The sequence below is a fragment of the Bicyclus anynana genome, chromosome 1 (assembly GCF_947172395.1).
Source record: "Bicyclus anynana chromosome 1, ilBicAnyn1.1, whole genome shotgun sequence".
NCBI lineage: Eukaryota > Metazoa > Arthropoda > Insecta > Lepidoptera > Nymphalidae > Bicyclus > Bicyclus anynana.
The window spans coordinates 6,632,240-6,647,034 of record NC_069083.1 but is presented as its reverse complement, the minus strand read 5'-3'; the positions used below and the strand labels follow the sequence as shown (position 1 = coordinate 6,647,034).

The following is a 14,795-nucleotide window of genomic DNA, read 5'->3' as shown; positions in this document are numbered from 1 at the left end:
TATGGAATCTATAATAGAGTAATAGACCACACACATTCCACTTCCAGATACATTTGGGTGAAAGGTTCTTTCAAAATCTAATATTTCACTTCGGCACAAAAAGTATCCAGTTATTCCAAGTTATCTAAATGAGACCCGCCACTTTGTGTTATTTTTTAATTATTTTTGATGAATTAAACATATTCATATAGTAATAAAATATACGTAAGTTTACTGAAAATAAAACACAAGTTATATTTTAACCCTGAAACCTTTATTTTAGTAGATTATAATTGGTTACATAATACATCAGCTATATCCAATATGTAGCTTATCACAATCCGTATATCACACCGAAATCACATAATTTACCAGCATTTATAATTTTTATTTATCTCAAACTCCGAATGGATTTGCATTAGTTTAGGAAAAATATAAATAAAGGAATATAATAATAAATCACTTAAGAGGATGTTAATAGAGATAAGGAATGTTCCAAAGAGTAATTGGCAAGGACGAATTATTATTATTACTAAATGTTGATACATTTTTCAGTATTACATACCTAATGATTTTGTACTACATGAATCAAAGCTGCATAAATATAGTAGGTATATATATATATATCATACTATGAGTAATCAGGTTTACAATAAAAAATGTTGTACTGGCCTTAAATCTTGTTTAGATTGGATAAAATATTATTAATACAAAACACTTAAAAATTTATAAAAAAAAAAAACATTTATAATATTATTATATGAGAGTAATGTCAGCAAATATAATCAACATTTTATAACATACATAAATGAGAAAAAAACATATTTATATAAATTGTAGACAAGTAATTATAGCAGCTGGTTATATTTTTAATAGAAATAAAATAAAGAATCATATTATACACCCTTTAGGTCTTACATTACGAATAAAGATCATAGCTCATTGGATCCATTACTCACCTAGCCAGACCACCTACGCATGAGCAACGCAAAGCTAGCAAGCCACGGGTGGTTCACTCGTTGTCAGCAGGGTTATTATGTATATCAGTGTACCATTCAAATAATCAATCACTACGTCGTTTTTCATCGCATTTTCGTTTTCGCAATCGTCTAACATTGTGTTTTCAACGAAATGTCATAATTATCTATTTTACGTAGCTATTAGACAGTAGAAAAAGTAGCAAGTAGTAACTTTATTTTAACGAAAAACTGATATTTACGGTATATTCGTTGAAATAATCATGTTAGACGATCGTAGAAACAAAAAATCACTGCCACTTGGCGTGAAATGGCGCAACCAAGGTCATTTCGGTGAAATAACCGTGTTATGAAAAAAGATGTCATTCATTGAATGGAACACCGAGATACATAATAGGCCCGCAGACCGCGAGAGAGACATTCAGGAGTCGATATAGTGAGCGTATACCCTTAGCACTCCGTATAATTATAATGCTGGGTGGGTCCAATGAGCTATTTCTTAAGGTTATTATTTTTTTAATAGATAAAATAAAGTCTATAATAGGCCCATAATCAATTAGTAATCTTTCATTATAATTCTAAAACACAAATTCTATATATTTATTTATCCATAGATAAGAGTAGATAGTAGATATAGCTTGGCAAATTCACTCGTAACACTCCCGATGGTCTGAGAGGGCTGGGGGTAGCAATCCCCCGCGCGCACGATTTCGCCCCCGTCACCCGCATATCATGGGAGTGTCATTAAAAAACTTGCCAATCTATAATTATATAGTCGTAGATACTACATCTACATATTGTATATATCGTCATCATCCTACTTCCTGGGGTTGACTGGAGTGAGAAGATCCAGTACAGCAGCAATGTTCCCGTTCTTGCTCTCAAGGAGCTGAGTGAGCCATCCACCTTCGTTGGTGAAGCCCATGGCCAGCATCTGGTTCAGCGAAGAGTTGATGTGAGCCACTGGAAAAAATATCATCACATTTAGCAAAGAACATGTCACGAAATGGGCCTATAAAATTCATAATTTACAAGCGGATTGATAGAATTTTTTACGGATAAAAGACACAAATTGTTGCTTAAAAAACAATTTTCAGAACTTTTGGAACCAGCATTAATTAAATAAAAATTTATTTTTTGTTTCGCTCCCTTGTCTACAAATTAAACATAGACAATACAGTAAGTGTTTAAAATAGCCAATACCAATACCAGAATATAATTAATTTCTTGTAAAAATAGTTGGCAACCCTAGAGCGAGGGAACGACGCATGACATCATCTTTATTCGAGTGTGCAGGCTCTATCGAATTATAAGACGTTGTCACGTCAAAAATTAACTGGAATTGAATTTATATCCGATGTAAGCTGTCAATGTCATGTAATATTGTAAAAAGATACATTATACAGTAGACAGAGACGCATGAAACAAAAAAAATCCTTAAATTGCTTTACACACTTCTGCACTACAATGTATCCTGCGTATATAGCTAATCTCAACATGAGATAACCATGAGATAAATCGTCGTGGCCGAAATTTCAATCGGAAGGATATTATTTTTATTATACACATTGCAGTTGGTACATGCTAATTAAATATATTCTCTACGTGTGTGAGTCTGTCAATCCGCATTGGGCCAGCGTGTTGGACTATTGGCCACACCTCTGTCATTCTGAGGAAACTCGTGATCAGCAGTGAGCCGAATATGGGTTGAAAAAGATGATGATGACATACTAGTATACGTTAACATACTCACTACCCTGCGCCTATCAACCTTAGGCATTGGTGTTAAGCCTCCAATGCCTGAACTAATCAAGCAACCGCATATATGCCCTTAATTAAATGTTTATGTTCAACAGTTGCTCTTTAAAAAAAAAATGGATTGTACTGAACACCCCAAAAACAAAACGTTTAAATGTTTATAGATATTCCAAAACTCGTAAAGTTCTATTACCTACTTTCTTGTATACAATCGTTCGTTATAAATATTGATTAAAGTGAGTCACAAAGACAATTGACTCATAACAGATAAAACAATAGCCACTCATGATAGGCTATCGCTAATGTTGGCGATGTTGTTCTAGATATTTCACTTTACTGCATAATAAAGCCTGTTTACTGCGTTAATCTGGTCACAAGGTCTATACCCGCCCGATGGACTAATGTAGTACCCATTCCTAATAAGTTTTACAAGACTATCTAATGGTCATTTAAATAAAATATCGCAATTTTTCTTTGTACCTAATAAAAAAAACCGTGGGACGTGGTACACTGGTTGACACTTATTCAACTGTGGACTATCTGTATATATAATTTTTACTGGTCAAATCAATCAAATTAAAAATCATTTATTTCAAGTAGGCTCAGTTTACAAGCACTTTTGACATGTCAGTTGACTGTTTGTAAAGATTCTACCACCTGTTCGGAAGGCTGATTCTGCTGAGAAGTAACCGGCAAGAAAATCAACAGTTGCTCTTTAAAAAAAAAAAACAAAATTGGATTGTACTGGATACTCCAAAAAACAAAAATAAAAATTTCAATTGAAAGCTGAATTTGATATAGTTGATCAGTTTCTGCTGCTACAGGTTTGACCTCCATGCTATCTTGCCATTAAAATAAATTGATAGTTTTGGTATAAACATGTCAATTACAACAAGTACCTAGATTTTATTTTTATTATTCTTTACAATCTCACCTGATGGTAAGTGATGATGTAATCTAAGATGCAAGCGGCTTAACTTTTAGGAGGACCCACACCCTTTTCGGTTTCTACACGATATTGCACCGTAAAGCTAAATCGCTTAGCGGTATGTCTTTGCCGGTAGGGTGGTAACTAACCACGGCCGAAGCCTCCCAACAGCCAGACCTGAACCAATTAAGAAAACCTCAATCCGCCCAGCCGGGGATCGAACGCAGGACCTCCATCTTGTAAATCACTGCGTTACGGAGGCTGTTGGAGGTGAAAGGTATAGTTACTTACATGGATGGGGTTTTGCCTGTGGGGTGGGTGGTGGTGCCGTTGGTGGCGCAGCGTTGTTGGCTGAAGCCTGGGCTTGAGCAGAAGCCTGGCTTTGAGCCGCGGCCTGGCTTTGAGCTGGACCTTCAGCCGGCTTGGGCGGCTCAGACACAGTTGGACGTTCGGGCTCTTTGGGATTCAACACTAAATATTAAAATTTAATTAATGATAATGAAGCTGACATTTACAATGTGATGAATGATTAATTTATCTTGGCGTAAAAGTTAAAACATTTCTGTGTGTGGAATACAACATAAAAAATTAGTTGATAATTAATAATTTACTTAAATGACGAAATCATTTGTCACACAAAAAAGAGATGTTCAAACTCTTTCTTAAAAAAAAAAACTGTTTTCGAAATCTCAATATTTTGGATATTTTAACACGCACGGAGGATCCGTGCGTGTTAAAATATCCAAACAAATTAGGTATATATCTACATTTTTGACATCTATTTCAAGTTTCATACAGAATCAAGTTTATTTTGTTATTTACATAGTAATTTGCTTTAACGGCTAAACCAGTATGAAGAGGATCAATAGTCGCTAAAGAACTGAAATGGATTTAATTTTCCATTTTAAATGTTCTTAGCTGATTTCAACTGCCTACTAAGAAAATTAAGTCACAATTTCCTGGGACATAATATCATTTATCAGACAAAATAAATAAGCAAAGTATTTGCTGAAAAGTTTCTGGAACATAATTAAAATTAAAAGCCCTTCTTCAAAAACACGACAGACTAAAATAACAAAAAAAACCCTCATGAAAATCGGATCAGCAGTTTTTGAGAAAATTGCGGGCAAACATACATAACTTATACAGAAGTATGTAGATGTTTTTCGGTTGGTTTAAAATAAATGTGTACTTCATTACTTTATTTATACAAAACAACAAATTAAAAACCAAGGTAATCAACAGCTTGCAAAAGCAATTTCCCTACATTATGAAACGTATGAACCAGTTATTTAAACTTCCCTTTTGCTTACATATTAATGAATCGGCATAATAAAAAGATGAGTCACCAAACCTAAAGTCACCATTTTATATGCAAAATTAAAAAATATTATGAAATCTTGTCCTGTCAAACAAAACTACATTTAACTGAAATACTACTTATTTATAACTAGCAGAGAACTGCGAACTCCGAGCCCTTTAAAAATTATCGTCGTAAAATTGTCGTCATATTTCAATCAATTTACACAAAACCTTGATTAATTGTATACCTAAACTGTTCTCAGAAATTATTCTATCTACTAGCAGATGCCCGCGACTTCGTCCGCGTGAAATTCGATGTACATTTTCGAACCCTTCGCCCCTTCTATTTACATTTTCAATTTTTTATATATGAAAAATACAAAATCATAACCCCTATACAATAAAGTGCGCGTTTTTTTGCTTGGGTAAAATGCCCAGCCTTAGCCACGGTCGGAGGCCCTATTACAAAACCCCGGCCGAAGGCCGGTGTAGAATAAAGTGCCCGGCCGAAGGTCGCGCGTTTTTTTCGCTTGGGTAAAATGCCCAGCCATAGCCACGGTCGGTAGTCCCATCATAAGCCCCCGGCCGAAGATTTTTGTGCATCGGTAAATGCCCAGCCGTAGCCACGATCAGAGGCCATATTACAAACCCCCGGCCGAAGGTCGCGCGTTCCGTTTTTTGTGCTTGGGTAAAATGCCCAACCTTAGCCACGGTCGGAGGCTCTATCACAAACTCCGGGCCGAGGCCGGGCTACAAAACAGTGCGTGGCCGAAGGCCGCGCGTTCCGTTTTTTGTGCATCGGTAAAATGCCCAGACGTAGCCACGATCAGAGACCACATCACAAACCCCCGGCCGAAGGCCGGTGAACAGTAAAGTGCGCGGCCGAAGGCCGCGCGTTCCGTTTTTTGTGCTTGGGTAAAATACCCAGCCGTAGTCACAATCAGAGGCCATATCACAAACCCCCGGTCGAAGGCCGGTGTACAATAAAGTGCGCGGCCGAAGGCCACGATCAGAGACCACATCACAAACCCCCGGCCGAAGGCCGCGCGTTCCGTTTTTTGTGCTTGGGTAAAATACCCAGCCGTAGTCACAATCAGAGGCCATAACACAAACCCCCGGCCGAAGGCCGGTGTATAATAAAGTGCGCGGCCGAAGGCCGCGCGTTCGGTTTTTTGTGCATCGGTAAAATGCCCAGCCGTAGCCACGATCAGAGGCCACATCACAAACCCCCGGCCGAAGGCCGGTGCAGAGTAAAGTGCGCGGCCGAAGGCCGCGCGTTCCGTTTTTTGTGCTTGGGTAAAATACCCAGCCGTAGCCACAATCAGAGGCCATATCACAAACCCCCGGCCGAAGGCCGGTGTACAACAAAGTGCGCGGCCGAAGGCCGCGCATTCCGTTTTTTGTGCTTGGGTAAAATACCCAGCCGTAGCCACAATCAGAGGCCATATCACAAACCCCCGGCCGAAGGCCGGTGTACAATAAACTGCGCGGCCGAAGGCCGCGCGTTCCGTTTTTTGTGCTTGGGTAAAATACCCAGCCGTAGTCACAATCAGAGGCCACAACACAAACCCCCGGCCGAAAGCCGGTGTACAATAAAGTGCGCGGCCGAAGGCCGTGCGTTCCGTTTTTTGTGCATCGGTAAAATGCCCAGCCGTAGCCACGATCAGAGGCCACATCACAAACCCCCGGCCGAAGGCCGGTGCACAGTAAAGTGCGCGGCCGAAGGCCACGCGTTCCGTTTTTTGTGCTTGGGTAAAATACCCAGCCGTAGTCACAATCAGAGGCCACAACACAAACCCCCGGCCGAAGGCCGGTGTACAATAAAGTGCGCGGCCGAAGGCCGTGCGTTCCGTTTTTTGTGCATCGGTAAAATGCCCAGCCGTAGCCACGATCAGAGGCCACATCACAAACCCCCAACCGAAGGCCGGTGCACAGTAAAGTGCGCGGCCGAAGGCCCCGCGTTGCTTTTTTTGTGCATCGGTAAAATGCCCAGCCGTAGCCACGATCAGTGACCATATCATAAACCCCCGGCCGAAGGCCGCGCTTCTTTTTTGCTTGGGTAAAATACCCAGCTGTAGTCACAGTCGAAGGCCGTATCATAAACTCCCGGCCGAAGGCCGGGCTATAATACCGTTTTGTTTTTTGTGCTTGGGTAAAATACCCAGGCGTAACCACGGTCGGAGGCCATATCATAAGCTCCCGGCCGAAGGCCGGTCTATAATAAAGTGCGCGCGACCAGGAAAAAAGGAGGACTTTTCATACAAACTTTAAAGCCCTATTTCACCGCCTTCAGATTTTACTTTCGTTATAAAAAGTATACTTTATCCTGCTCCGTATTCTCATACCGTGCTAAGTTTCATTTGAATTCATTCAGTAGTTTCAGCGTGATGCCCGATCAACAAAAAATACGGACAGACAGACAGACAAGAAATCGAAATAAATATTTTGTATCGATTGTATAATGCCCTCTAATAAAAAATTTTAAAATATCATCTATGTACAGAATTTGACAGAAGTATAGATTAGCTATTGCGCCAAAATCGTGCTATTTTTGTTTGTTGGCCGGCACTTTCATAAAGGCCCAAAATGAAAGAACTCCTTTTAGGTCAATCTAATAAGTAGCCCTTTCCCTGAACTTTGCTTAATATATTTGTGAAAACCGCATCAAAATCCGTTCAGTAGAGCCAGAGAATAGCGCGAACATACAGACAGAAGGACAGACAGACAGACAGACAAGAAAATTAAAAAAATAAATTTGTATTCTATTGCTTATTTCTAATCGCCCTAACTTGATTTTAGTTAAATTTGGGCAAAGTACAGACACTCGATTTCTACTCTTTTATTATAGTATAGATATAGAAGAATACAATATAGTATAGAATAGATAAAAAAATAGAATAGATAATAAAACTTGCATACCATTTTACGATAAAAAGCAGATAATGTGACTATTTAAACACAAAAAGAATTATCCAATTTGAACCTGAACTTTCAAGTAGTTCCTATGATTAGCTTGGCGCGTTCAACCAAATAAACAAACAAATTGGTCAGTTGAGTATAGAATATGTGCCTCAATATCGATTTTACACAGTTTTAGTGAAAAACTCGTTTCTCCAAATAACGCCTGCGAATCAATTTGAGCAATTCGGTTTTTTCAAGATAACTTTTTTTCTATCTGTTTGATCTTAATGAAACAAAGCCTATATGTTGCCCTGAACTTTGCTTAATCTATTTGTGAAAACCACATCAAAATCCGTTCAGTAGAACCAGAGAATAGCGCGAACATACAGACAGAAGGACAGACAGACAGACAGACAAGAAAATTAAAAAAAATATTTTTGTATTCTATTGCTCATTTCTAATCGCCCTAACTTGTTTTTAGTTAAATTTGGGCAAAGTACAGACACTCGATTTCTACTCTTTTATTATAGTATAGATAGATAGATAGATTAGTGAAAGCCGCATGTAAATCCGTTCAGTAGTTTTTAGTCAGTTCAGTTTTCGCGAACAAAGAGACAGACTGATGCTGTGGAATATAGAAGAAAATCTTTTAATTTATTTCTAAAAGTAGGTTTATTTTTAAAGATGTATTTGTTGAGGAATAAAGGATAGAATAATTATTCATTTTATTAACATTAAAATTTTCAACAGTTGCGTCAGAAACCATTAGACTGGAAAGAAAATTATATACCGGAACAATATAATATAATGAATGTTATAGGTATGTAGATATAATTAATATAAGTAAACACTTATTTAAAATGCCCAAAATGGACTTCATTAATTATTTTATAGATTTTGACAAACATATATGTTTGATCCATGGTTGTTTTGGGATGAAGAAAATTTTTATACAATTGCGCTTCATATATTGATCAAGAGTCTCGGACCTTCTACATAAAACCAAAAGTTAAAAGAAGATCTGGCTAGCACAGCCTCTTAAGACTATAATAGGTACTATAAACTTACCGGCTGTACCAGCATTCAGAGTCGGGTAGAGGTTTTGCCCCTTGGATATGGTCACGCGTTCCTGAAATTCTTCTGGTAGATTAAAGCCGATTGGAGGTCCAGTTGGCTTCAGGCAAGCGTCCATAAGGTCTAAAATAAAAAATAAAAATCAATAATTCTGTAAACGTCCCATATTGAAATTTGCAAGAATCAGTCACAGAAGATATTATTTAAAAAACATTGTAATATATCATGAAATAGACAGCTGTATTTGATAAGATAAAATGTAATATTAAAGAAATAGGTTAAAAACAAACTCAATTTTTTTATCAATTATTAATTTTATTAAAATAAATTTGGTAATGCTCGCAAATTAGAAAATTGAAGTACCTACCATTCTCTTTGTTAATGACAGTCCAATCGTCAACTTTTTCAGGAGACTCTTCCTTTTGGGATTCCACTGTTTTGGTTGATGACGCCTCGGATGTTACGCTCTCCCCATCAACCTCTGAACCCTTCGAACCTACTTCAGACATCTCCACATCTTGATCACTATTAGCAGGTCCAGGTGGTGTGACGTCATTATTCACATTATCGTTTGGCTTATCAGAAGCATTAGAAGTGGACGGCTTCGGTGTGGACGTATTCAAACCACCGACATACATGTTCAATAGTTTCTGAATGTTTTGTACGTCTATATTTTCCATGAAAAATGGACATTCGGACCTCTGGCTTTGAGTAGGCTCAGCTTCTTTTGCAGCTTCATTGGGAGCTTGTGTTTCGTTAGTTTTGTTCGCAGTTTCCTGCTTTCTTGATTCAGGGTCAATGTTCACATCGCCGGCCAGATTGGCGAACTCGTTCATGTAGCTGGCGAATGTCTCTAGCCAGCTAGTTCGTGGGCGCTGGTGGCCGTGGTCACCGTCGCCGCTGTGGTGGCGGTGGTGATGCGAGCCGTGGTCGCGACGTTTCCTTTCTGAATTGATTCTATCGCGACGCGTTCTCTTGCAGTGCTCTTCGGCTGGGGTCACCGTTTTTAGGAAGTGACGGTAGCGCTTAATGGCGTTCCTTATGACGGTAGACTGTAGGAACAATGTAGCAATTAAGAATTTATATTTAATTTTTTTTAATTAGTCTGTAAATTTGTACATAATGTCATGTAATTATCCCAAACTACTTTGAATTTATTATTATTTTTTTAATTTTTTAGGATTATGAATTTATTGATATCAAATCTGATAAGAAAATAATTTCTAGACAAGTAGGACAAAATATAGTCTGGTAGTATTATTAATAAATTGATAAGCAAATGTATCTCAAGGCTTAGTTTCAAATAGTCTTCAGACCTACATAGATAAATTTTGGCAGATGTTTCACTAGTTTAGTAAATAAAAATACAGTACAAATCGTTTATAATAACAAGGAGGCATATTATTTTGGGTGCTATGTCCAACAGTCACTATAACAAGAAGCCATTTATACAAGTCACATAATTTGACTTTGTACCACTTTCATAATACATAAAATTTGTAGTCAAAATATTACTTTGTATTTTACACTTCAACCTACTTAGACCATTATAACCGATCATTGTAGACATTATTGTTAATCCTAATCCCTCATATATCCTATATCAACATCCTGTGCTATCAAAAATTCAGTTAAAAAAGAAATACATGTATATGCCATATATCCAGTTTAATTATGGTACTCACCGATAAGTTAGGCACCGGAATGCGCACCATGCAGTGCTCTGCATGCTGTCCAGCTGCCTCACAACTGGAGCACAAGTCATAATCTTCGCATGAAGTGCACTTGTAACGGAAACCCACCACAGGGCCATCGCACCCATCACAAACCACCCCCAGGTGAATTAAACCATCACTTTCCTCTGAAATAAACACTTATTTTAAGAGGACACTTTAAATAATAACTAGGGAACCCGGTCAAGCTTTGCTTTGACTTATCTGCATGTCTTCCCTACCCTTACCCAACCCTATGCTACCCTACTACTACGGTAGCCCTACCCTAATGTCACACAACAGTTTTGTCTTCCCGGAACATTTCCATTAGCAATTGAACTTTATAGTATGGTATTCAAGTTCAAATTAACTTTTAAGTGTCTAAAAGAACACTTCTCATACTTCAAGCAATATTCTAAAAAAAGGATTAGTTAGCGAAATTGGTTCAGCCGTTCTTGAGATTTGCACTTAGGAACATATTCAAAATTAATTTTTATAAATGTAAATTATATTGGCAGGTTTGCTAAATAACAAAATCTTGAATAACCAGACAGTTATACAGATATCCCTGTATGTGGATGGTATTATTTTTGTGTAATTTATCTCATTATCTATGTTTTTAATTTTATATATACCTTACAAAAACAATTAGTCTATCTATAGTTACTCAGCAGTTCACTTCAAATCACAATCATAAGTATAAAATTAAGATTAAAAAAAAACACTAACTATTTTCTGAGAAGAGACTTAGCACACACTACATACTCCTAACACTATCAGATATTTCCTTTATATGCAACAACTGCTGAGTAATACAGCAGTTTTGAAATTCAATGTATAGCTTGGCAAATTTGTTCGTAACATTCCCCATGATCCGCGCGGGCCGGGGGGCGTGTAGCGATGAAAAACCCACGACTGATGCATCTCACTTCCTTGCGCAATCTTTCCCCCTGTCACCCGCATATCATGAGTGTCATCAACAAACTTGCCAAGCTATAGTAACAATCTGAAACTGATTAGGTATATTGGCCTACCTTTAGCAAGATTAAACACCACATCCACCTGTGGCTCCTTATCTTTATCACAGTGGATGTACAGCTTTTTAGGACCACTGGAAGCCATGCTCTGCAGAGCAATCAACAGTTCTTGATCTGAAGAAATCACTACTTCGTCATTTTCTTCATCTATAGTTGTGAAAACGAGAAAATAAAACCAAATTAGGGGTATAAACTAAGAAGTAAGCTTTTCATTTGCATGTGCATCTTTGGATTTAGAGTGCACACCAAATAAATATACAATACGAGTGTTTTTTTTTCTTTTTTCAAGTAAAAAAATGTATAAAAAAGTAAAAAAAATCCAGAAAAAAATGGTATGTTTTTTAAATTACAATGAGTTTTGTGCAATAGACGGGAAACAGTCACTCTGTCTGATTTCAAGTTTGAATTAATAATATGTAATATTGCAAAACCAACCTGTACAGAAACACACAGACACAAACAAAGACATTGTAAATAATTCACATTTATCAATATTTTGTGTTGCTTGTAAATATATCAATAAATTTTACATCATACAACCATTTAAAAGATAATAAATAATCCTTACCTTTCCAAGTTATGGTATAATTCTTTTTCTTTAGGATCGGGAAGATGTCTTGAAGCTTGGAATTCAAATAATGATAGCTTAAATGGAAATTGTCTTCAACAAAAAATCTTCGTATTTCCTGCTTCCCAGTGTCAGGACTATTCAAATATACTTTATAATCTATCTGATAACTCATCTTGATTGCTAGTGAAAAAGAAAATTTAATATATAGTAAATGATAAAATTCTTGTTGTGTTGTAAACAGCAGACAAATTTCATCATTATAATTTTCGAGTTTACATTATAAATTTCGAGTTTTATGGACTACTAGCGGACGCCTGCCACTAAATCCATGTGGAATTTAGATCTTCACAATCCCATGGAAACCATGGCCTTTTCCAGGATGAAAAATCCTATGTGTCAACCCAGAATAAAATCTATTTCCATCCTAAATTACAGCCAAATTACTTCAATTGCTGCAGTGTAAAGGAGAAACAAACATACACCCAAGGCGAAACTTTCGCCTTTAAAAAAATCAAAATTCATTTATTTCTATTATGCTTAGTTTACAAGAAATTTTGAAAGGACAAGTTATGTCATAATTTAATTTAAACTAATGGTGGTAATTATAGCCAAAAAATTAAAGTTACAAGGGTTCCAAACGCACCTTGGTCCAAGAAGAACCCACAACAAACCAAGCCAAGGTTTATTTTTTTTTACCACTGTTTTATAAACTTAGCTAAAACTAAGTACGCACAGTTGTATAGTGCAGTTTAACACCAAGCTTTTTTATCATTTATTATAATCATTAACACTATAATAAAACTATCCTAAAAGCTTGCATTTAATAAACATTTTGAATTTTTCGAGAGACATGCCAGTGGCTTCATGTGGTAGTTTATTATAAAAACTTATGCAATTTCCCTTTTGAAATAAGAAAGAAAAAAAGAATTGATATAATATTAATGTGATTTATCCTTTGATTCCAATATAGACCACCTCCACCAGTTTCATTTAATTGCAGGTGAATCTTTATAACAGACAAGATAACTTGCTACAATGCTACCCTTCTATATTTGCCTATTAATATCCATAGACTTAATAATTATCATTACATCAGATAATGCAGTGAGAGTTCAAATATACACTGCAAACCTATAAAAATCTGATTAAGTAAATTCTAGTTATCTCTGAAAGAGTTACACACAATTAAAATTTCAGTTTTGTTGTTGCCAATCAAAGTATTATGCATCATGCATTTAAAAGCGAGGAAAACTTTAGTTCTAATAGTAGCAAGAACACAAAATTTAATAAACAAAATGCAGAATTTAAATAGACATGGGCAAAAGCTACTTTATACACTACAAATATGAAAAAAGAGAATATTATGTTTTCTTGGAGAATGGAGGCCATTTTGTAATGCAGAAATAGGTTTGCAGTATGTTTGCAGTTTCATAATAATACATGTCCTACAATTGAATATAATACATGGACAAAGTTTAATTATTTAATACCCGAATAATGTAATTTTTATTCAAGAATAAAGAATAATACTTTATAAAACGAAAACAATGTTATATTTACCTGTTAAAACGAATTTCTTTTGATACTAAAATGCGCACTCAACACTCAACACGTAAAGTTTTCACACGAATGTTGTTATTGCGCAGCGTTCAACGTTTTATACTGTTTGAAAACAAAATGAATCATCACTTGCCGACCGGCGCCGAATGTTGTAGAAGTTATGCTAGAAGTAGAAACATTGAAATATTATGGTGAAATAATTTCATTTACATGACACTGCCAGTTTTATAAGAAAAATAAACACCAATTTAGACAGTCATTGACAATGACAAGTCAATTGACATAGAAATACAAAATGTCACTTGACAGTGACATATTACATTGCCATCACCTATATTCATAATTCCCCACAAATTATTCATTTGTTTATTTATTTATTTTTCTACAAAATACATATTTAAACAAGGCTAGTTTTGTATTTATATAATCAGTAACAGGGCCGGCCATACGGCGAACGGAGCAATCGCTCCAGGCGCCAAATCTTAAAGAGCGCCTAAATGTTAATCCTAGTCAACCGTAGACGGTACTGCGCCTGATTTTCGATTGGTCACCCCAGAGTATGGTCGAAATCTTTGCGTTCCATTCTTATTTTACACTCATAATTTGGTATAGGTATCTGCGCTGATCAGTAATATGCCTTTTTAGCATATAAATAAAATTTAAATGTTTGTCCGGGCTAATCTCTGGAACAGATAAATGGATTTGATTTTATTGGAACTGTTACTAAACTATAGAAGATGTTCTAAAGCAACAAAGAGATCCTGGAAAAATCGATAAAGATAACGGCGTATGCTAGTAAACGCGAATTTATATGGAATTGAAACAGCTGTTTCAATTCCTTAGAAATTCGCGTGTACGTTAACGTTAAATAGTCAAGATGCAAATATAAATAAAGTGTAGACGCTAATATAGTATTAAAATATTCTCGCAAATATCCATTTCCCACACCATTTTCAACGGAGTAGAAATTCCCGAAATTTGGGGAATCCTCATTAT

General features: G+C 36.4%; 1 protein-coding gene across 2 annotated transcripts; it reads right to left on the bottom strand.

The window, feature by feature from the left end:
- Positions 1 to 231: 231 nt before the first annotated feature.
- Positions 232 to 14,045, bottom strand: LOC112052504 (sequestosome-1). Of its 2 annotated transcripts, none has more exons than XM_024091615.2 (8): positions 13,800 to 14,045; positions 12,237 to 12,419; positions 11,666 to 11,815; positions 10,605 to 10,780; positions 9,287 to 9,971; positions 8,914 to 9,042; positions 3,934 to 4,098; positions 232 to 1,919 (listed from the first exon to the last, which is right to left on the bottom strand). In XM_024091615.2, the coding sequence occupies exons 2-8, from the start codon at positions 12,409 to 12,411 to the stop codon at positions 1,774 to 1,776; spliced, it is 1,626 nt and encodes a 541-aa protein (XP_023947383.2). In that variant the 5' UTR covers positions 12,412 to 12,419; positions 13,800 to 14,045; the 3' UTR covers positions 232 to 1,773. The 2 variants fall into 2 exon arrangements, with proteins under 2 accessions (XP_023947383.2, XP_023947382.2); XM_024091614.2 differs by having other exon boundaries at positions 3,934 to 4,113; positions 13,800 to 14,044.
- Between the last annotated feature and the right edge of the window lie 750 nt (positions 14,046 to 14,795).